This window comes from Eurypyga helias, unplaced genomic scaffold (assembly GCF_000690775.1).
Source record: "Eurypyga helias isolate BGI_N326 unplaced genomic scaffold, ASM69077v1 scaffold11228, whole genome shotgun sequence".
Lineage (NCBI taxonomy): Eukaryota > Metazoa > Chordata > Aves > Eurypygiformes > Eurypygidae > Eurypyga > Eurypyga helias.
Window position 1 is genome coordinate 18,241 of NW_010269042.1, and position 24,287 is coordinate 42,527.

At 49.3% G+C, this 24,287-nt stretch overlaps 1 protein-coding gene across 1 annotated transcript; it reads right to left on the bottom strand.

The window, feature by feature from the left end:
- Window positions 1-1,811: 1,811 nt before the first annotated feature.
- SH3BP5 (SH3-domain binding protein 5 (BTK-associated)) lies at window positions 1,812-19,835 on the bottom strand. The gene is made up of 6 exons (XM_010157962.1): window positions 19,675-19,835; window positions 12,201-12,331; window positions 7,787-7,829; window positions 5,963-6,182; window positions 2,764-3,024; window positions 1,812-2,092 (listed from the first exon to the last, which is right to left on the bottom strand). Exons 1-6 carry the CDS (start codon window positions 19,696-19,698, stop codon window positions 1,911-1,913), a joined length of 861 nt encoding a protein of 286 aa, XP_010156264.1. The 5' UTR covers window positions 19,699-19,835; the 3' UTR covers window positions 1,812-1,910.
- Window positions 19,836-24,287: the final 4,452 nt, after the last annotated feature.

Consider the following 24,287-nt stretch of genomic DNA (forward strand, 5'->3'; position numbering starts at 1 on the left):
CCAGGTGTGTGTTACCTGTGGAATTAACCAGGAATAGTAACAGGCTGCTGGTCTGTGCGCTTCCCTCCTCAGAGCGGGCAGAGAGCTCAGGTGGAGTCTTTGAAAGGAAATACAAAATATTCTTGGGAAAAAGAAGTCTGCAAAGTAATTTTACAACAAAGTTTTCTGGCTCTTAGAAAGAAAAAATTCATGGAAGCACTTCAGCCTTAGTTTGATATTTTCTTGTCAAAAACATAATTCCGGTACCTGAAGGGGCTACAAGGAAGCTGGGGGGGGACTTTTTACAAGGGCCTGTAGTGACAGGACAAGGGGTAACGGGTTTCAATTGAAAGTGGGGAGGTTTAGATTGGATATCAGGAAGAAGTTCTTCCCGGAGAGGGTGGTGAGGCACTGGCACAGGTTGCCCAGAGAAGCTGTGGATGCCCCATCCCTGGAAGTGTTCAAGGCCAGGCTGGATGAGGCTTGGAGCAACCTGGTCTAGTGGAAGGTGTCCCTGCCCATGGCAGGGGGGTTGGAACTGGATGGTCTGTAAGGTCCCTTCCAACCCAAACCATTCAGTGATTCTGACTGAGGCTCAGTGACTGAGCCTGCTGCAGGAGACTGGGTTCTTGGCACTGGAGACAGACTTAGTTTGCACACGCGAAAGGTGGAAAACAGAAACGTTTACTGTAGTGTGGAGAACTTTACATTGACTTTGAGAATAGATACACAAGCCGTGGCAGGGACAAAATACAAGAGGACTGCAAAACCAGAGAATAGAAAATACTCTGGGCAATACTAAAATTCCCATCAAATGAACAATAAGAAACCGACATCCTGGATAAAATGGTGCTTTCGAAAAACGCTTAGCCACCAAAACCAAAGAGTCCTAGGATTTTTACTACCACTTATTAGCATAATTACCAGACACTACTACTGCCTAACAGCTGCTGGCAAAACATGCCCCTGCCCTTTTTTACTGAACACTTTCCCTAGGGCATCCTAAAATCCCAAGTCCCTTTAACAGTTACAAACCCCCACACAGGACAACCTACAGAGAAGCTTAAGAACACACTGTCAATCTACACTGGCGATTCCTTTTCTTCATGCATATTTCAAGGGCAAATCCCTTATCGTAACTGTCCCCAAAAACATCTACGGTTCCCGTTTTGGGGGAGAAAAAGAAAACCCCCAAAAAACCACCCCCTACACTTAAAGTGCTGAAAAACAATCCTTCACTTCTCAGGGGAGGGGAAGGGCAAAGGGCCAATCAACTCTTTTGGTCACTGGGATTGCCCTCAGAGCGCAAGGTGGAGTCGGGAAGGTGGCTAGGAAGGGCCTTCCGCCACCGAGCGTTGCCATCCCCTGTCTGTCTGTCCATCTCTCAGCACCAGTTTTTGTAGGCATGACACGTCTTCACCCTTCCTGTGAGCACCGAGGGAAGGGCAAAGGCTGGGAGACCCCCCACACGCAACAGCCTCCCCGTATCCAACGCGCCTACGGTTTCAGCGTGACGCAGACAGACGGGGATGTTTAAAGCAAACGCCGCTGACACTCGAGAGATCCACCGGCTCGAAAGAGCGCTCCGTTCTACAAAACCGAAGCCAAACCCCGAAGCCAAACCACGTTCTGCAAACATCTGGCCCGAAGTTCGGGCCCCGTGTTGGGGGTGTCACCAGTTATTGCTTCAGCCAGGCTGCTGCAAAACAACGTACAGAGTCCGTGAGACACGAGCGCGGCTTAAACGTCAGGTAACTCGTCCGGCCTACAACGGGTTTACTGAATAAGAACTTCATCCCTCCACACCCATTAGACGACTCAGTGCAGTTTTAAACGCTTAAGATCAGCGGGTATTATTGGCACAATGTTCTTCAAACACTTAGTAGTCCGTGGATAAATATTTATACTCCCACAGAGGGCAGGAGGAGGACTCAGCCAATCTGGGCAGCTTTTCTGCCTGCGCCCGTTCCCTCCTTGATTTTCATGCCCCGGAGGGAGAGCTGCTTCACGCGGTTCTCCAAAGCCAGCCCCTCAGCGGAGCTGCTCCTGTTGCTGCTCCTATTCTTGCTGGCTCTGTCGCTTGGCTTGTTCTCAGCCCCTTCTGCCCTATCCCCTGCAAAGAAAGGATCAGACTAGATGTTAAACCCGGGGTTCATTCCGCAACCGAGGCTTCAAGCGGGTGCCTCCGCAGCTTCCTTGGCCAAAGCGCGTGAAAAGCGCCGCGGGAGCGGAAGCAAGAGGCTTGAACGAAGCCGGGGTCGGCCTCCCGAGCCGACTGCGCACCGCGTCAGCACATCACAGTGTGGGCAGCCTTAGGTTGGAGCACACGGGAGCGGTGGTGATCCTCTAGTCTGAATTTGTCAGCAGGGGCTGGCACAGCCTGCAAGAGGTTCCTTTTGGCACGTTATTTTTCTTTTTTTCCCCCCTGGAAAGCAGGATTTTCAGCAAGCAGGACAGCAATTTTAAAAAAAAAAAAAGAAATTAAACTCAGGTTTTCCTGAAAATAAAGGTACCCTCGGTCTCCCACCGACGGCTTATCTTGTGAGACACCTCTGAGCCCTCCACCGAGACAGAACCGGGGAACCTTCCCAGCCAGGAGAGCAATTAAAACATTTTAGATGTCAGTGTTAGGCGCGGGCCTTCGAGGACGGCCTTCCCCAAGGAAGCGGCCAGCGGGTCAGGGCTCTGCCAGCTGGCAGCAGGCCTAAGGGAGCTGAGAAGGTTTTCCTGCTCCCTTTATAAAGCTGAAAAACATGGGCCCAGGGCGTATCCAGCCGTGCGTACCTCTTTCGGCTTCGCACTCCGGGGAGGAAGCCCCGCTGCATTCACTTCGGGGGCCGAGGACAGGGAAGACCATCCCGAACTCCGAGAGGGATACGGGGCTGGGCAGATCCAGCCTTCCAGGTCGTGTGGTGGGAGGAAACGGAGTGGGCACCTCACAGGGACTCGTAGGACCAGAGCTGAAGCTGGACACCGACTGAGTTTCCGAATCTTCTTCGGATATGAAGCTGCTGCCGTTGTCATCCTCAAACACTTCGGAAGCCACTGCAATGTTCAAAGAATATTCCAGTTAGCAAATTACTGACCCAGCTGCCCTTGTTCCCCTGGGGCCTTCGGGATACCACTTTGGCCAGGGCTGAGTCCCCTGTGCCAGCCTCAGCCAGCACCACCGTAATCCCAGCACTGACTCCTGGTTATTTAAGGCACTAATGAGGAAGACATCACTCCAAGAGCGGATTGCTTCCATCTTATCGTCCCACTTTTGCAGTTAAAATCCAGCATGAACTCCCAAGATCTCTTTTCACATGAGGATTACCAAGCAACACCAAGGTAAAAGCAGCCTCGCCCACATACATCATCTGCCCTGCTCACGTTTGCTCCAATCCGACTTCTAATGAAAGCAAACCAACTCCAAACTCTCTGCCTAGATTAAGCTGCAGGCTCGTCGTTAGCAACAGGAGAAGGAATCCATCAGAGGAGGTCCCACTTTGCGCAACACAGAAGTGTAGGTTTTGCTAAAATTCATCATTGTTCAAGCTCACGGCGGGCTGGGGACCTACGAACCGAAGACTCCTGCACACCAGCAGCCCCGCTGGGATCAGAAGGTTTGTAACCGTGCATCAGCCTCTCCTCTCCACTACAGTAACGTGTGTGCTGCCGTCACGCCGCTCTGGAGAAGCCCCACAAATAGCAAGACGCCCGCAGCGCCCTGAGGTTGCCTTCAGTGCCGCCACCCTGCGATTCCTGCCCTCATCAGTGCCCTGTTAATAAAACAGCTCCAAGGAGAAGTGTCAGAGTTGTTTTTGTGTTACCCCGGGGCTTGCGTGTGCCGCTCAGACACGAAGGGGGCCAACGGAGGCAGCCACCTTCATGATTACAGCAGAGATGCTCGCCCTCTTTCTGCTCCGCTTGCAGATCGCAGAACTGTATGTACACATGGCAGAACTGTCCTAAAAAGCTTCAAATACAAAATGGGTAAGAGGGTTACCAACGCCCCTAAGCCCCTTTCAGGGCACACTGTGCTCACAGGCAGTTTGCTGCGCTTTGGGTTTGGTTGGCTCGATCACAGAATGGTTTGGGTTGGAAGGGACCTTACAGACCATCCAGTTCCGCCCCCCCTGCCATGGGCAGGGACCCCTTCCACTAGACCAGGTTGCTCAAAGCCTCATCCAGCCTGGCCTTGAACACTTCCAGGGATGGGGCATCCACAGCTTCTCTGGGCAACCTGTGCCAGTGCCTCACCACCCTCTCTGTGAAGAACTTCTTACTGATATCCAATCTAAACCTCCCCACTTTCAATTTAAACCCGTTACCCCTTGTCCTGTCACTACAGGCCCCTGTAAAAAGTCCCCCCCAGCTGTGCAATTCAGAGAGGGACGAGCCCGTGCTACCAGTCCGTGCCTGCAGCCTCAGCAGCAGCCAGGAGAGCCAGCAACTCATTGCCCCAAATTAAACTTTCCTGCCTCTTTCTGCCCCTACACCCTAGGCCCCTGAGCTCCTTCAGCACAAGAAAACCCTGATCTCTGTTATTCCCATGGCTCTTGGGAGGGCTTCTGTGCAGGGAGGGGGGCTTGTGGGTATCCAGAGGCAAGCCCTGCCTAACTCGGAAAGGCACAGCGTCAGGCCTTGGAAGGGGTGGCAGAAGACACGCAGCGACACCAAAACCCTGTCACAGCGGCCGGCTCAGACTCTGCACTCGCTTGCTGTGGCAACACGGGTCCCAGCCGCACAGCACTGGGGGGGAGCTCCAGCACATCGTGCGAAAACTCCGGTGGCTGCAGAGGCGGCAGAAGACACGCAGTGACACCAAAACCCTGTCACAGCAGCCGGCTCAGACTCGGCACTCGCTTGCTGTGGCAACGCGGGTCCCAGCCGCACAGCACTGGGAGGGGGGAGCTCCAGCACATCGTGCGAAAACTCCGGTGGCTGCAGAGGGCGGAGGCTAGCCTGGGGCCAGCTCCCACGGCACAGACGGGCTGTACCACGGAGCTACAAGGCCTCGGCACCGGTGCGCACCTGCATCTGCGAGGGAAGCGCGTGTTCGGCCTTGGGGCACCGGGGTTGTGCAACTGTCAACTCCTGCAGTCCCGACCTAGACTTTTCCCTGCAGAAGTGGGGCTGAAATACAAATTAAACTGGGATTTGTGGGGCTGGGCAGCAAAAAAAAGGACTTTCTTCATCAAGAAGGGGAGGTGGCGTCCAGGAGGGAGGAAAAAGGAGGCCACATGCAAGGTCTGTCCATCCACTTTCACCCAGAGCCAGGGCAAAAGCAAACTCCCAACAGACCATTCCGGTCTTGGCAACCCGAGGTCCCCACGTGCCACCGGAAAGGTTACCAAGGTTTGGAGCTCGCGGCGCTTGCCGCTGTCACCCAAGAACGATGGCTCACACTGCACTGCCCCAGCGTGTTGCTGCTTCTTCGCCTGACCCGGGGGCGGCACACGCACCCATGAAATCATGCGTCAGCAGGAGATCCCACAGCACAGAGCTTATCCTTACAGCCCTTCCGGCCTACTGCAGCCGCAACCGTAGTCCCTCTGCCATAGGCCCGACGCTGCAGGCCACGGGCTTGACCCAAAGGTCTATGTCCATACACACCGCGGCCTCAGCAGCCAGGCCGAAGGATCTGCAGCAGCCTGCAACCGTCCCAGGCGAGTCCCCGACAGCGGCATCGCTGCCTTAAGACGTTAGAAATGTGCTTTGAAGTGCGTCGGTTCTGTTCCTTCCGCCTAGCAACTGCACGAGAACCAACAGTGATGCTAAGGGAACCGCTGATGCGCTTCTACCGACACCCCCTCCCCTTGAAAAGTGGCTGTTAACGAACACCATCAACTCCCCTAATAACGAGAAGCCTAACGAGCAAGCCTCAGTCCCACGACAGCCAGCACATTTCAAACCGCAGAACGCGCAGAGCGCCCTCCACCTCGGCGTGTCTTACAACGCCCATGGGACGTTCCCAGCCACGGGAGCGTTCCATACTCACTGGAGATGGTGTCTGACTCCGGTTTACTTGCTGACAGGTCTTCCACAGAGGCATTGCTCCCTTCAGCACCCACGCCACATCCTCGGGGCCCCATGGCAGTGGACCGTCTCCTCTCATGAATCTCGTCCGAGATCATCTCCAGGTTTTTCAGGGCAGTCTTATACTCTCCCTTTGCCAGGGCCAGCTTTGCCTGCAGGTCATCCACCGTTTTCTTCAGGTGCTACCAAGGAAATCGGGTATTAGAGGTGCTTTCGTCACAAGCGGCACGCAGCACGCGGTTCTCCGTTACGCGTCCGCGTGACGTGGCTCTGCGGGGGCAGGCTGGTGTAAGCCGGGGTGGGCATCTAGGCGAGGGGAGAGCCCGTAAGTCAAGAGCACCCCAGTGCAAGCGACAGAGATGGCAGACCACGGGAGCCAGGGGCAGCGTCCGTGTCCCCAGACACAAGCTCCTCTCTACAGCAAGGGCAGAGGTGCTGTACGCCCTGTCTCCCAAAGGGAAAGCGCTGCTCATAGCTGTCTCAGCGCTGTTTCATACTGTACGTTAAAAGCAATCTGTGTTTTACGTAGTCACCCTGCTTCAGGACAGCACCCAGCAGCTGCCACGGAGAAGCAACAGTCCCCAGACAGCGGGCCTTTGCCCACAGGAGAAGGGGATTTTTCAAAAGGTGCCTCCAGCCAAAGGGTTTATGGGGCTGGCACCCGGCCCAGGACCACGGCTACATGGGCGGGCAAGACAGAGGAGCAAAGGGATCCTGGATCCTGGCAAGGAAAAGGTGTGTGCCAGAGTCTCTGGGGCTTACAAAGAGCTGTTGCCCCTCAGGCAGCCAGGGAAGGGCTCACCAGAAAAGGTGTGGGACACACCTTGCTCCCCAGGCAAGGATACATAGACTGGTTTGGGTTGGAAGGGGCCTTAAAGACCATCTAGTTCCAACCCCCCTGCCATGGGCAGGGACACCTTCCACTAGACTGTGGGAGGCATCATCTAGCTGGGCCTCTGCTGACCCAGCGCCTCGCTGGAGCCTTCCCGCGCCCGTGGCCGGCAGCGGGAGGCCACCCGAGCCTGCACACACCACCCACACCTACAGCACCAGCCGCTACCCTTCAACTCAGAAGGGCCCGGCTCCCAGTTTTTGGGGGCCACACACAGCAAAAGTCACTCCAATAGAGTGATTTTTGCACTTGAACCTTCAGTGCGACTTTGCTCTCCCACCCCAGGCAGCACAAGGGCTGTAGTAGCAGGGATGACCATCCCACGCACAACTGCCATGCCTGCCCCGGGCCCGCTGCGCCCTGCAAGGCACGCACGCTGTGCCCGAGCACTGGCCAGACATGGCTGCACCCCACGGAGCGCAGCGTGGCGATGCCAAAAAATGGCCTGGCAGCCTTTCCAGCCACTTGACATCTGCCTGATGTTGGCGTACTGCAGGCAGGTCACGTGTGCTGTTAATTGACCCAACCAGCAAACATAAAGAGCACCCCAGGCACAGTTAAACAGTCTGATGCATGAAACACAGGGGAGTAAAAACCCAACCAAAACACCCAACCCAACCAACCCCAGAGACTTCAAACAACAAGACGACAGTCAAACCGTATTTGTTCTGTTCCAGCAGTGAGCCACAGGGTTCAAACACCCGCTTCACACGAGGCAACAAAGCCCCTCTCAGTCTTTTATCTCTAAAAATGTACTTTGCAAATTGCTCAAGAGGTTTGGGATGAAATCGGTTTTGTACAGAAACACCCCACAGTTGCCAGAGCACTGGAGGTGGAGTTTCAGTATCTACCACAGGCAGGGAAGTTTCAGACAGATGTGGATGACATACGTACCTCTAGCTGGATATAGTACTTGGCCTTGAGTTCATAATAAGGTCTGTGGGAAAACAAAGAAGAGTTGTTTACAATCCCCGGGACCGAATGCAGAGGGCTGGAGTGGGACTTGCTCTCCCGACAGCGGGAACATGGCTATTTCATGTTTTGCCATAATCCCGAGGGACCACCACGATGAGGGAGCACCTACATGTGCTCCCCCGGTCTCTCCCTTCCCCCTCCAATATATCTGTTTGTCACAGCCCTTCTGACCTAAATACAAATCGCAAAATTCCAGTTGCTGGAGCTGACAGCGTAATTCCTTCAGGCCTAGATTCTGCGGGACATTTAGATGCAAGGTCTGGCTCCAGGCATAGGCATCCTCTCCGTATCCATCTCATTTCTGAGCCCCCAGAAGGAGACCCTTAGACTCCCCATGTTCAGCTGCAGGTGTGAAGGGGCAGTCCTTAGGTGTTTTGGTGAGGGGGAGGGGACGAAGGGAGGTCAGAGCACCTCACCCAAGGGCACAGCAGGCACTTCCCTCCCTCCCAGGCACTCCAACAGTTTGCCTGGACACACAGAACTGTGTCCCACCCAGCTTGCTTCCCACTAGAGACAACAAGGCTTGCTCACAGGGCTGCAGGGGCACAAGAGGTGTCATACAAAGCCTAGAAAGCACATTCCAGGTTCAGAGTTTTGAAACCCATGAGCCAGTATCATCTGAAATAACACAGGCCAGCAAATAAAGCCCCGATTTTTTTTTAGCAGGGGTCACTATCCTCCTCCCCTCTCAGCAGCTCTCCTGGAAAGTATGGGAGAGAGAAACCATTAGACACGGTTTTATATGGAAGAGAACATGGACTACCCTTGCCATATTTCTACCCTGACAGCAAGCCTCTTCTAAGCTCCAAGGCCTACTGCAGCTGCATTTTGGGCTGTGCACCCGAACTCAGGAGCATAAGGCTGTGGCTTCCTGATCCTATATGCTTTGAAGGGTTGAATTCACTACACAGTCAACACAAAATAACCAAGTCACACCTCCATGAGAATATCTGTGTTTTTAATCAACCACCTTACCATCACTAGGAGCCCACGGCCAGGTCTGACATAAAACATTGCAGCTGGGAGTCCGGATCCAACAGTCAAATGTCCCCTACAGCCGTACCCCAAAGCAATGGGAGGGCAGATGCACCCACAGAACGGTGTTGCAGGGAGCTCCGTGAAACCCACTCACTCCAAATGACCCAATTCTCTCCCTCCCTTAGCCTAGCACCAACTGGGAGGGAACAGCCAGGCTTGAATCCTAACCTCCCACCAGCTTCTACAAGCCTGGGGGAAAAGTCCCCTTTCCATGAGTAAACAAGCACGTGTGCGTTTGTGGGGCGTGAAAAAATAAGGTAGGCGTGTGTGCGTGTGTGTACATGCATGTGTACACTCAGATATAGACATACACGTCTGAGCGGGCGCAGTGACAGGTAACGGACAAGAAAGACACCACCCAAGCCAGGAGAAGGATACCAGCAGCATGACATGTGGAATTCAGACATAAGCACCCTTCCTCACATCAAGGGAGGGGATTCTGCCCCTCTACCCTGCTCTCCTGAGACCCCTCCTGGAGTGCTGCGTCCAGCTGCGGAGCCCCCAGCAGCAGAAGGATACAGACCAGTTGGAGCGAGTCCAGAGGAGGCCACGAAGATGCTCCGAGGGCTGGAGCCCCTCTGCTATGGGGACAGACTGAGAGAGGTGGGCTTGTTCAGCCTGGAGAAGAGAAGGCTCCGGGGAGACCTTAGAGCCCCTTCCAGTGCCTGAAGGGGCTACAAGGAAGCTGGGGGGACTTTTTACAAGGGCCTGTAGTGACAGGACAAGGGGGAATGGGTTTAAATTGAAAGTGGGGAGATTTAGATTGGTTATCAGGAAGAAGTTCTTCCCAGAGAGGGTGGTGAGGCACTGGAACAGTTTGCCCAGAGAAGCTGTGGATGCCCCATCCCTGGAAGTGTTCAAGGCCAGGCTGGCTGAGGCTTTGAGCAACCTGGTCTAGTGGAAGGTGTCCCTGCCCATGGCAGGGGGGTTGGAACTGGATGGCCTGTAAGATCCCTTCCAACCCAAACCATTCCGTGATTCCTCACTCATCGCTAATGCACAGCCAGGCCCCGGATGCCAGCAGAAAGCAATGCATCAGCAAGGCAGGGCATCACACATCCTCGGGTCGCTGCATTCCTGTACACCCGTGACCCCGTCGCTACTGAAACCTGGCCCGTGACACAGCAGGGCTGGCGAACTGTTCACTGATGCAGTCGGTGTCCTACACCATCACTTGTCTAAATCCACGCCGTTGCGTAGACAAGCAAAGTGCTTTTGAAGTAGGTGACAGGAAGAGCGAAAGGCACTTTGACCGAGTCACCGGAGCAGAAAGCGACTTCCAAAAACCAGCGAACACACAGGCGAGTTCATTATCCTACAGCTCGGAGGCACTGAGCCAGAAGATCTGGCGACTGTTAAGAACATGCAGCCGTATGCACATTCATCAGCTACAAGCAAGCAAGCACCCAGAAACAAAATTAAAAGCAAAGCCAAACCAAAACAATCCAATACTCATCCACTGATCAACTTTACACGGCAAATCATCTAAATGGCTTTCCCCGGGGCTGTCCCAGCCTTGCTCTCAAACAGTGACGCTTTAAGCATCTTCATCCAGACTGAAGCGAGGAGCAAACCCAAATCGCTTTGCATGGAAAAGAGCACCTCGCCCGCCACATCCACCCGCGAGTTTATGGAGAGAGGGGACGGACGACACGGGCCCGAAAGGCCCAGGCGTTGCAGCCAATCCTCCCGCACCCCCCAGGGAGGAGGGCCGAGCGGTTGCTGGAGCTAAATCCTTCCTGAGTTGGAGCTAGCAGCCAGTCACACCCCACTACACAAGTGCATTCAGCAGCCTCATTTCCCAGTTGCAAGTAGCCACCCGACAGCACCGACGTTTTCAGCTCAGTTTTCCTTTACATGAGAACTGCAACGCTGAGCGACGACGGACCTTCCCAACATCCCTATGGAGTATGACTTCCAATACATCCATGATAAGCCTGTTTGTGCCATCAGGCATCTTCCACTTCAATTCTAGGTTAGAATTGGTACACCCCTTATTAAAAGATCGCCAAAACACCCTACCCTATGTGGTCTGGGCTGCAGTCAGCCCTGCTGCGAGACAAAGGAACGTGTTGGGATCCTTCCATACAAGAGAACGTGAAAGGAATGCCAGAACACCCCCATGAGAGTAGTTTCAGTGAGGAAATGAAGACTCAGAAGGCAGATCACACGAGAAGCAGCTGGGGTATTAAAAAGGTGGGTAAGACCCCTCTGACAACTTACCAGGGTCTTTATTTTAAATCTTATTGTAAGGAAAGAACTCCTTGCAGCCAAACCACATCTCAGACACTGCTCTTGCGCAGAGGAATCTGTCATTTGGCGATCTGATGGCGTTTTTCACAGTCCCTGCAGTGCTAGACAAACAGCACGCGGCTGGGTCTGGGAAGCCACGTGGCTACACTGTTTCAGCCAACGTGCTTGTATCTTCTTGGAAAAGTGCTAATCCTTTCTTGAACTGACCAAGCATCAGTCAAAATAGATTTTTAGTTGACCAATTTCACTGAAAATGGAAATTAGATGGAGGGATTAAAAGCTAAATAGAGCAACCAGATTGTTTCCAGACTGTAGCTTGTCTGAACAAAGAGAATGACTGTGAAATACAAAGAAGATTAAGACGTGTTTGTAAGCAGGGCCAAAATTTTAAACAGGTTCCGAGCAAAAAGCTGTTTTGCTTCTCCACAAGCCAGCAAACCCACACATGGGACGTGGACACGTTGGCTAGCGACGCTTGCTGCTTAGCTCTGCTCTCTGCCAGCAACGGCCCTCGCACAGCTCTGCTACGGCAGCGTTAGGAGGTAAACAAGGCTGATGCACAGTACCCGGTGCTGACGCAGTCTCGCACCTTTCAGGTTTCCGTCACTTGCTTTGTTGCTCTCCAGACTAAAAATAAAGAACTCAACTGCAAATGATCCTGAGCTGTAGAACACCCATGCATCGAGGTGTGCAGCTCCCTAGACAGCATCTCTGCGAGTCCCACGAACCTGCTTCCTAAGTCACACGCCACCAAAGTGTTCACCGCACTAAAGCAAGACCAAGAACATGCCCAGAAAAGGTGTCTTATCCCGCTCAGTTCACCAGCCTATCCAGTCAGGTGCTTCAAAGCCATTTAGGACAACAAACACAGGACAAAGACCAGTGCTAATTGTGCTGTGAGGCTGCTGCGTGCAGACAGGAGCCCGAAGGGAGAAGGACAAAGGGCAACACGCTCTTACAAGTCTGAAAAACCCCACAGAATTGCTATTTCCACCCCGCCCCCCAACAGATTTTGCCACCAATCTCCAAACATAAAACTTACTTTGATTTATTGATGGCTCTTTTCAGCTTCTTCTCCAGTTGTTTCATCCTTCCCATGGCAGCGTTGTATTTGGCTGCAGTCTCCTTGTGAACCAATTCACTTCTCGTTTTGGTCTGTTCTGCTTCCATGACCTTCAAGAGGGGGGAAAAAAAAAAAACCAAAACCAGGTTGAGTGGCAAGACACAATAATCCATTTCTTATCATTTTAATTAACAGGATCATCTTAATCTCTCCAATCAGCTCATGTCAGCAAAGTGAGGGTATAGGAAAAATTACTTTCAATGAACCTGCTTAAAAGCCTCTCCCAAAAGGAGCAGCAATATGTCAGATTTGCAAACACTGCGTTAATTATGACAGAGGCGTTGCAGCTTCTTGCATAACGTCTCTTATGGGAAGTTCAGAAGAGCATCAGATTTTGGGATCATCCATTTTTTAACCCAGTTAGATACTCGGGAGTGGAGCAGCTCCAGCAGAAGTCACCCAATTTCATTTAACAGTCTTGTTTCCACTCCCTCTTGCTTCTCTAGCAGGAGCCAGCCTTTGCCAGGAGGGAGTCAGCAGGCTGCTCAGCCCCCCACTGTAGTCCCACCACACTGGGAAGGGCTGAAAACCAACGGCAGCGCTGGGAGGACTGACATGCAGTGCAGCCCAAAACCCCAGAAACCAGAAAACAGCATGTCCAACGGCTGCCTGTTTGCAGAAGGCCAGGAAGCCAGCTTTTCTCTTAAAACAGCTGACCAGCCTCAAAGCAGGGTTTCAGCACCTGAGCTCTCAGATCCAGGGAGAATATTCAAAATATCTTGATTTTAAAATAACCTCACCCACAAAGCTCTCATTTCTTGAGAGCATCCTAGCTGTCAGGGAAAACAGGGAAAAGAGCACAACTGACTTGGACTTGGCTTGGAGTGCTGCTCGTCTCAGGAAAACTGTTGTGTTGTCCTTTCTGATGCCTAAGTGAAAGCATGAAACTGCCACGTGCCGACGCTGAACTGCATCGTTATCAACTAGAAGCTCTGGCTGCCACAACCGGAGGCTATGTTTTGCTCCTCTGCACACACCACTTCTTATTAAACAAAGAAGTTCTTATGAGAAAGAAAGGTTTCCAAAGGCTCTTTTCATTAGATATAACAAAAATATACTCAACTCCAACACCCTTCAACTATTTTACATATAAACAAGGCACCCACTTTCAAAAGAAAGGTCAAAACCAATAATCTATCAGATTTGTAACAGGCTCTCTCCTGCATCCTGAAAACAAGCCTCTTCCCTTGGCAAACTGTTTGAAAGGTGGTTTGGTGCAATGACTTTCCCTAGTGAAACACTGGTTTCAGCATGGAAGAGTCTTAAATTAAAATGCAGTCTCCATGGACCGCGCAGAGGCTGGTTTGCCTTCTTCGTAGCATGGCAAGGCAATTGCAATTTAAAAATGCTAGAAGCTACAAAATAATGGAGCGTCTGGAATTTGCCAATGCTCAATTGAATGTCAATCCCTGGCAAAAATCAACTTTGGTATCTAGGACAAAGCACGTGGTAAGTACTACCAGCATCAGGGCCGTAAAGCAGGTGAGGTGTCAGATATCGTGTGGATTTTGCACATCTTTCCTATCAAGCATCACAGAAACACTGAACCCTGCAGAACTGGGATTTGAGGATGACAGACTGTAAACACCTCACAGTATCTGACAAAATATGGAGTTTGCTGCCAGCTGTATATACCTATGTTCATTACCCTTTCCAGAAAGAAAGGAAAGAAGGTTGTATACTTCATCCTTTTGATAAATCAGTAATATAAGGAAAACCATCTCCCCCCACTCCCTTGTTTTCCGGTCATCATGCTCACATTACCCGAACAAATCTGCAGAGGGGCCAGAGACAGCCTGTCCCTTTCCCCAGACAGCAGCTCAAGATGCACACCCGAGGCTGAGGACAGTACCAGGAAGACTGTGAGGTACCTCTGTGGGGTTCCATCACCCCCCATATGCATTTAAGCATTTCGTTCAGACAAGAAGAAACAAAAAGACCATTCACTCCTCCACAAAAGCCAAAAGGTCTTTAAAAAGAGAAGCTGTCCCTCAGAGCGGGTGGACCACCTGCGACTCACGCTGCCGCCTCTATATCTAGGAGGTTCAATTTCAGACCAGCTAGGGGAACCCGTCACCTTTTAAAAAGGTCTTAGAAGACCACCGACAAGGCTTGTCTGGGAAAAAACGTCATTTTATCAGACCTAATAATAGAGCTGAGGAAAAAGCAGCTTATGAACCTGGTTTTGTACACATTTGCTTTCCTTTGGTACACATTTGTGAATGATTTTCAAAGTGAAGATCTCTCTCCTTCATCCCTCCAAACAGAAAAAAAAGCTTAAGGATTTGTAAACAAGCTTTTGGTGACAGTTACCGAATAAGCTGTTTTGTCTCATGAAAGTCACCGTGCCCCTACCACTAACCTTGCCTTGCTGATGCTCCTAAGACATCACAGATGCCACAGCATCACTTAGAAAAAGGCAGAGATAAAAGTGAGGATGCCACCTCTTCAAATTAAGACTGCCCAAGACACACCTCTCCTCCTTACATTGTGCTTGACCTCAACACCTTGGGGAGAGCAGGGGACGCACTCTTACACAAAAAGATCCGGAGTGGGTGAACTTCTAGGATACCCACACATTCACTGGACATTTCTGTAGCCCACACCCATCCATAATCAATAGGTCACCCATTCCATGCAGAAGTCATTCTCCCAGGTAACACAGGCTACAACATACAACCATCGGAAAACAAAAAAACAAACAAAAAACCTCCCATCACAGGTAGCGATCGATTCCTTCCCTCTCCTTCCCTTCCTTACCCTCTAGTTCCAATACAGTTGTCTGGGAAAGGAAGGTTGGTGTAGAGTGTGTATTTTTAGTGAATAAGTCTGTACAAGCAGCTTTGCTCCCAGCAAAAGATTTGCATGATCTGAAGTCAGATATGGACTCCAGGCAAAATTTCAGTCATAACAACAGATGCAAAATAAAAGTTTATCAGTGGAATTAAGCAAAGCTGGCCATCTGAGCCAGAGAATTATTTTGGACAACTGTTTCTTTCTCAAAAAATTCTCTTCTCTGCTATTTCTAATATTTCCCCTAGAAGAGAAGAGACAATTCAAGGTCAGCAAACCAGGAGGACAAAATCAACAATACAAGGGATTGCATTTAACCCCTGCTTTTTCAGGATGAAGTGACAGAATGCAGGGAAGGATGTGGGTGTTTTCGCTGTTTCTTTCCCAGACTTTTCTCCTCCCTCCAGCTCTTCTCCAAGTATTTCTATCTGCAGGAAGTCTCTCTTCTTCCACATCCCGAAAGCACCCACGCATTTTACACTGACAGATGGTACTTCACGGTGTAATATCAAAGGGAGCTTCACAAGCCAAGTTAAACCAAGAGGGAGTATGCCTCCTCCCTCTTCACTCTCCCTTCACCCCTTCCTTTTCAAAATGTCTCATGATCAAGAGCCAAAACATTTCTTCTCCCTGCCAGAATTCATGAGCTGAACATATCTCAGGGAAGACTGTAAAAGCAGAATCTTTTTAAGACTGCAGATTGCACCGGTAATTAGAAATTATTCTCTTGAAATTCATGAAGGATCTTCCTTTCTGTTCCAGCTCGTCTCTTAGGAAGAGGTATTTGAGGTAATGCATCTGTCAGCGCTTCCCTTTTGTACACATTCGCGAATGATTTTCAGCAGTATAAATGTGAAGATCTCTTTCATCCCTCCCAAATTCTCCACCCTTTGGCCCTTTTATAGCCCTGCTCTCTGCACCTCAAACTGCAGCATTATAGTTATAACAGAGACCGAATCTTACAATGAACTTTGCCCCTACAGCCACATGAACTCTTCTCCAGACACCGTTACTCATCAGACTTCCTTTGACTAGAGTGGAAGTTCAGGCATGTAGCTGGGACGTGCAGACTGATGTTCCAGATACCTGACACTGGTCATTACACTTCGATCTGTGCAGAAATGGACATCCAGAAAAACCACAGGAACTTACCCAAAAATAGACATCAAGTTAAGAGTCGAAGCAGGTACAGCAGCTGCCCGACTTGTAGGATCACATCACAGTCCTGCGCTTCACTGTGCTCCACACAAAGCTCAAGCACAGACCTTCACAGCGATTAGCTGCATCTCCACAAGTTCATCCAGCTCCTCTTTAGGCACCCAGCTTCCTTTGGAAACACAGCTCAGACTGCAAGGTGCAAAAATTGCTGAGTGACAGCCTGTACTCCCTGTTCATGCTGCTCATGTCTGCTCCACGAAGAAAAACATCTTACACCTTATGCTTTCAGCCCACCCAGGACAAGCAAAATTTCAGCAACTCCCATTTCTCATCAGTTTAATTATATAGTTTTCCCTATCAGTGGCTACAAAAGCCTTGTTTACAGTAAATAACCTGTTAGACTGTCACATTAAAAATGGTGTTAATAGCTTTTCAGTCTACGAAGAAATCGCGAAGGAATTCCAACAGGCAACCCTTCTCTCCACTGCCTCCCAGCGAGGGTCCGCAAACTGCATTTCCTGTTCGGTACTCTGGAACCCAAGGCCTTGTTCACATCCTTTGGGTCGAGTGCAAAATTCACCTGGCATTATTTCTGTACGTGCCTGTATAAAAAGAAAATACTGTCTCGTTTGTTCTCTACCCTTTCCCTTCATGCTCCCTTGTTTGCACGGGTCAGCTATCAACCTGCTACAAGGCTCGAGTTCTGTTCCAAAATTCAGATTAATTCAATAGAGCCTGATACCTCTGCCTAAGAAGAGCAAATAAATAACTCTTGACTCTTGGCTGACATTTCTATCAACAGAGAAACAAACAAATTAGCAGCTCACTACTAACATTGGGCAAAGAGGTGCTTTTCTGCTCTTGATTCATTGCTGTACAAGGCCCAGTGCAAGATTGTTCCTCTGCCAGGTACAGCAGACATGCAAAAAAAGCTAGGAAATCCAAACAACTAGAATGCAAAACCTTTCTCCAAAAGTGGTATGTGGAAGTAGAGGAATTCTCTTTCTTAACCCGCAGCCTTTGCCCTCAGAAACAGTTTTTTCCATTAGTAGTTTCTGATGTAATTAAGAGTAAATGTTCTGAGTTAACTGCAACACTGGCAGTCAAGGAGAAACCTTGTTCTAGTAGGTCTCATCGTCCAACCTGCTTTCATTCATAGCTCGGCAGGGAACAATGAAGTTTTCTGCTCCTTGAGCCCCCAGTTTTTCCTCTTTACCTCACTGAACAGTAGGCATTTCACTAACCGCACGCATGGAAACTGGGGAAGCATTCACTCTGCTCCTGAAGAGACATAAACCTCAGCCCTCCACACAAACTGATGCTGGGTCTGTTCAGTCACGGTCTGTCCCGACATCCAGCAGTGTTTTTACCCTTTTACCCGTGTTCTGGCCCCAACATCAAGGCCCCCAGTATGGCAAATGAATCATAGAACCATAGAATGGTTTGGGTAGGAAGGGACCTTAAAGACCATCTAGTTCCAACCCCCCTGCCATGGGCAGGGACACCTTCCACTAGACCAGGTTGCTCAAAGCCTCATCCAGCCTGGCCTTGAACACTTCCAGGGATGGGGCATCCATGGCTTCTCCGGGCAACCTGTTCCAGTGCCTCACCACCCTCTCCATGAAAATCAGGAGACAAAATTCCATGTAACTCTTTCAAAATCTGCTGTACCCTGGAAAGGTGCAGGTAGGTGCTGTCTGGGAACTGAGCTTACGCAGGCTATTTTAAGTGCCAGGAAGAGTTGGGTAACAAGCTTTCCATCCAAGGAGCCATCAGCTGCTCTACAGAATCCAGTCTGTGCCTAGGAGACTTTATAACTGCAGTAAATAAGCCTAAGGTTCCTATTTACTGTTCATCTGTCACCATCAGAGACATTAGGGTTTGAATCAGCCCTCTGACACGCAGATACTCCGCATTCAGTGATGATCCCTATCAACCCCACCAGCACGACTCCACTGCACACTGCCAGCAGCCAACGCCTGCTCCCCACCACAGGCTTTGCCTGTCTCCTCTCCTCTCGCAGACTGTCCAGGAAGGATTCAGAGTTGTAGGACACAGGGATCCCCTTGAAATATCCAAGAGGAATCCATGTGAACTCTTGAAATTGGTAGCATTTCTCTCCTCACCCACCCCACACCAATTTTCATTATGCTAGCTGGACAGAGGTGGCTGTCACTCTCCACCAGATCTCAGCAGTTTCGCAGCGAGGAGCTTTAAGCAACTCCTTAGGTGCTTCCACTTTTCTCACCTAGCTATTCCGAGAATCAGAAATTGTCTATGCATTTCTGACACTGCCCTTGCTGAACAGGGATAACAACTAGGGAAAACGACAGCTGCTGGTGCGCTGGCACACATGGCGGGGCTCCCTTCAGAAACGGAGGTGACCACATCTGCAAATACCCAATAACACCACAAGCGATACCCTGGAGTTTGTTTCCTCCTTTTTAACGTATACCAGGTTTTCCATCTCTCCCCGACACACAGCCAACATCCTTTTTGTTCTCTGTTTCTTCATCAGGCAGCTGTTTTTTACTCTGAAATAGAGGGTGCCTTATAACCAAGAGGCTTCTGCAGCAGAAGAGAGCTATTGCACTGAGGGCTGCAAGACAACACGGACATTGTACGGAACACTAGCACATTCCGAACAGCAAGTTCAGCTTCACTGGTGTATTAAGGGAACTCTGGCACAACAAAAGGTTTTTAACGTTGATTTTTAGATCTTATGTTAAAAAAAAAAAACACAACACCTTTCTGCCTTTTTTTTTTTTTAAACAGGAAAAAGAGACACGGCAAATGACAGGAAAATTCTTCTTGACAGCTGCTAAAATGGAGTTTGCCTTTCACTGTTAGACAGTGCACCTCTTCTGTAGATTTAAAAGGACTTTACAAAGGAGATAAGACCTTGTCTAAATCTGAAAGTTAATTCAGGATAGAGCAGCGTGCAAGTTTAAAACACAACACACGTTTCTGAGAAATTCTACATTCAAACACACGTTTCCGAAGAGACGTGCTTTGTTCAACCTACTCCATATTGAGAACAGGTTACACTAAAATTGGAACATGTCTGTGTTTTTCCAGAGTAAGAGTTTCCATAACGTGTATTCAGGAATACCCATCCCTATGCAATTATTCCGGCATACATCCAAATGCAGATATGCCTTAAGACATTGTTTATCCCTATTATACAGATGGTAATTTTTTTTCTTTAGAGAGCTTCTCCACTAGCTACTAGCACAGCCAGAAAGAGCATGATAGGTGTCCCAGTAGCAGCCCAAGGCCCAAATCATTTAACCACAGGCTTTGTAATTTTCTGTAGCTTCGTTTCCTACATGTCATGCATCCAGAGCAATTCAAAAATTTGGTCTTTCAGAAACTAAGCCTCACACACCACAGGAGAACACAAAACATGGAAAAGACAGATGCTGGAGTGAGCTTGTATTACCCTCTGAGTAGCATGATTGAGCATCTCTTGCCAGGCAGAGTCAAACTGGCGTTTGTCATCTTCCAGTAGCCTCTGCTCAGCAAGGGAAATGGTCTCTTTTGCAGCACGCAGCACCTCAGTGGCCCTCTGAAAATCCTGCGTCGCCCGCTGCGCTTCCAGCTGTGCCTAAAAAAGAAGAGAGAGAAGTTGGGATCAGAGACAAAGGAACCCTCAGTCGCATTTAGAAGACCTACCACGCTAATCCTGGGAGTTTAAACACACCCCGCCTGCATTACTGTTTCCCAGCCTTTTACTTGGAAGTGACACGTATTTCCTCACCGGAGTAAGCAGTGCTAAGACAGCAGTTCCCACCCAAACAGGTAACTCGCAAATAACTGCCTCATGGTGTTCATGGGCAGAAACTGCACAGCTGCTGGCCTACAAAGAAGCGCCGGGATGACAGATAAGTACCTCATGATGTAGGTTTTAACCACTGAGAACCAAACCAAAAGAGAACGCAATAGCAAACTTCTAGCTGGACAGGAATACATAGAGAATGGCACTCCCCGAGTCTAGTCAGGGTGGATTTTTATCTGGTGCACCATTAATCACACCAAGGAAATGTTTTGGAAGTATTACATTGCTACAAAGCACAAACAAGTCTTCTGCCAAGGTGGCTGCTAATTCTTTGGGTGTATGGGCACTCTGCTATTGCTAGGACACAACTGGTGCAGCCAGTCCCCAGTACACAAAAGTAACCAGGGGAATTTGCAATGGATGTAAAACACAGATAAAGGCCCCTCCACATCCTTTGGGAACTGCTGCTTCTCTTCAGCAAAATAACACAAAGTTTGAGCTTGAAGGAAGCACCCTCAGGAATCTGCATGGAAACACAAGTCAGCAGAGAGCTCAGCGGTCTGCAGGGCTGCACTTCAATACCTGTGACAAGTCTCAGGTGTTCAAAATAGGTGACACTACAAACAAAGAATATCCATAAACAAATTACTGGTGTTAGCTGGGTTTTGGTTGGTTGGTTGTGTTTCGGTGTGTTTTTTGTTGGGTTTGGGTTTTTTTAAAGACGGAGATGTCCTCTCTTTTTATAGTTCTCACTGAATGACTAGCAATTTTAATGTTCAGGCTTTCAAACGCCCAGGTTTCACATTTGCTTTCCTTCATCAGAAATTTTTAATTTCTGAAGCTTGTATGTTCATTTGCTATCTCTTAACTGTATCAGCACTGCACTGTCCTAGAGCCCTTTTGAGGTTGATGCACAAATATCTTGTTTAGTTCAAAAGTAAAATCTTTACCAGAACTTTTCTACATTATGTATTTCATAAATTTCTATTTAAAGTAGTATTTCTGAGCTGTTTTGCAATGAAAAAACATCCTTCAAATGTAAGCTTCATATTTAATTAACTGAACATCCAGCACTGTGAAGACAGTTTTTGTTTACACTTCAATGATTTATTTTTTTTTTTTAAATAAGCTGGAATTACCCAGTTTATGCCTATGGGAAATGTCTTTGACCAGACACGGCTGACAGAATAAACTAATGAATAAAACTTTACATGTCATGATACACAGAGAAGGAGTCTGAGGCTGAAACAGGAGCAAGGACTCTGACATACGGAATGGCAAATTGGGAAAGATGGAGTCTTACAAATAAAGGAAGAGCTATTAGTGTGAAGAAATGGTGGTCATTTGGGAAGCGGCTGAAAATCCCCAATACAAAACAGGAAAGAAGTAGCACAACGGTGCATTCCTCCAGCAAATAGGTGCCTACACCTCCTTAACGCCAGCTGCATCAAGTACCTTCACACTTGAGACACCATAGTTATTTGTAAAGGGTAATGGAAAAAAAACCCTTCCCTCCCTGCCCTGTGGCAGGGAGACGAACTCCTAGTTTATACACAAGTCTCAAAAGGAAATAAAGCACACAGTTTCCCTCACAACATCCTGAAATAGCAGCAATCCCTTCTTACTTCCTTCCCCACATCACAGGGAGGTACTTCATCCCAAAGTGACCATGGAAACACAGGAGTTATGTGTCAGAGGTCCTTCAGCTACCAGCTGGGGAGGGAAATCAAAGTCATCACAGTCAGCCCAGTTGATTTCCTTCCAACCAAGGCCCTTGATGCACTTCCTTCTGAAGTGGCTGCTGGCATTTTCCACAGAAGAGAAACTCATCTAACCCTTTGCTGCTTTCAGGCAGCTTAAACCACACCACCCTGACTAAGGCCCTCATGAACAGCCAGGACATTACCTTCCATGCAGGACTGCACATCCCAGAGCAGCACAGAGCTTTGGGCCAATATAATTAGGCCAATGAACAGCATCCTGGTGTAAATTCATTGTTCATCTGGTCTCTTAAGAAGTTCAAGAGAAAACCCCACACATCACATCTTACCAGCTGCCTGTTTCAAATGCATTAACGCATTTTATAAACTCAGAATAAACCCGACTAAAGAATGTTTTCATTTAGCCACTAGCTCACTTAAGCCGCGTTACCCACCAAGCCCAGGAAAGCCATCTGAGGATCTTTAAACAGGGCTCAACCGAAGCTTCCAACAAAGGATGCAGCAAGAAGCCCGAATCTTAGGCCCCAAAATATCGTCTGCTGAATTCTCTGAAAATTCACAACTTTTTTTCTTCCAGTAAGTTTGACCTATGCTAATAAAGGGATCAAATGGAAATAAAGGCCAAGTGTTTTCCATAAAATAGTTTGAGATGGGATTTTAACAAGTGAAATAAAATGCAAGACTGCAGTAGGAGCCTACCCCAAATATAGCAGGACAGGGCCGAGCACACTGGGAGAAAGAGCAGGACTGATTTTAACCCTGCAAGAGGAAGCCAGGTCCCAATAACTCCCAAGCAGTAAGGCCGTCACACCTGGCCCCAGCGCAGGCTTCAGCTCCACAGCTGCCCTGCTGCAGGAGCGGGCCTGCCCGCACACGAAACAACTCGTCAGTGCAGGAACACAGGCTGGCAACCCGTTCCTGGCACAGGCAGAACCGCACCAGCCAGCAACTGCTGTCGAAAGTCTAGTAAAACCAGATCCCGGGGGCAACGCAAGCACAGGAGAAGCATGGTTTTCTCTCCATAACTGCATCAGCACTTGAGTTTCTGTTGGCACGGATACCTGGGTCAGGAATCAACGCATGGAAGCCAGCAGAGCATTAGGAGGTGAGTTACTAAATCCCCATGGAAAACTATGTTTGGTTGCAGCACTAGTGGCTCCTTCCCATGAAGCCTCTAAAGCACAATTGGCTTCACAGCAGGAAAGCTTTTATTAGGATAAGAAAACCAGCAGCTGACTTTAGAGTTCCGCTAGACTTCTGCTTGCACCTGGACTTGCAGGACGTTGAAAGCCAAACAGGCAGGCTCCAGCCACCCTTCATGCCCCAGAACTGCGTAGGCAAGTTGGAAAACCGAAACAAAACCGTACTTAACTGCTCTCCTCTCTGCCAGCTCTATTTGTTGAATACTACTCTGCAACAGCAGTTTAGAAACACTGGTTTGGAATGCAAAATGAATTTTGGTTTAAGCAAAGGAGTTAGTCCAAACAGCAATTTAGCTTCAACAGTTGTCTGAAGTCAGCCTACAGTCTTTTATTTTAAGCAACTTACTGAAAGCCTGGGAAAGGAAAAAATCCCAAATGGCTAAGGTAAAGAACGGTATGTTAGTCATTAGAGAAACATCAAGAGGTTTGTGGTTTTGCCAATGTGAAAAAGGATACTCAAACACTTTTTAGTTAGTTTACTCAATAATTAGCCTTCATTTAGAACTCCCTCCAGCACGTACAAGCTGTTCTGCACCATCACCAACAGACTGCTCTCATGCTCGCGGTCTCAAGCCTGCAGGTCACTGGGTTTGATGGAAGAGAGAGCATCCATGTTCTTCATGTGCGTAGGGAACAACAGGAGCACACGTCTCCATCCAACCTCCCGAGATGGACTTCATCGTTTCAGACAGTGGCTGTTTCTCTCAAAAGACCAGAATTCAAAATTCAAATTAATGGCTGAAAGCTAGGTTATTTTGCTTTCAAGCACAAACTGGTGTTCTAGCTGAGAGAGATTTAGCCTTGGGGTAGCAGGAAGGAAAATGTACCAGGATGAGAACAAAAATAATCTCCAAGGGAGGCTGGAGACAGGTGGGACCCATCAACTTTCAGCCTGTCACCCATATCGCTGCCGCTTGATGGAGTCTATCCAATATAAAAGTGAGCACCTCTTCCAAAAAAAGTCAGAAGGAGCTAGGCCAGGGAAACCCCTTATCAAAAACAAGAAAGTCCCGATGCTTAGGGAACTGGGGAACCTGTGCCCCAGCTCCTGCTGCCACAGTGACCCAGAGCTCGTTGTGCCCCCTCATCAGTGCTTTCTGCCAGGAAACTCAACTGGATGTCTTCACCCCTGCACACCCTTTCCCTGCTAGTGTGAAATATGAAGCAGGACCCCTTGAGAAATGCAGTTAAGCAGCCACACAGATCTCTGCTAAGGAGAAGCCACCATCGCAGCACTGTCACACACCATGCACACAGAGCATCAGCCCTTTCTGCCACTGCCTTCATCCCTCCTCTGCACCTCAGCACAAGCAACCTGCTACGAACGAGCCTCCCAAAAAAGTAAACCCCTTCC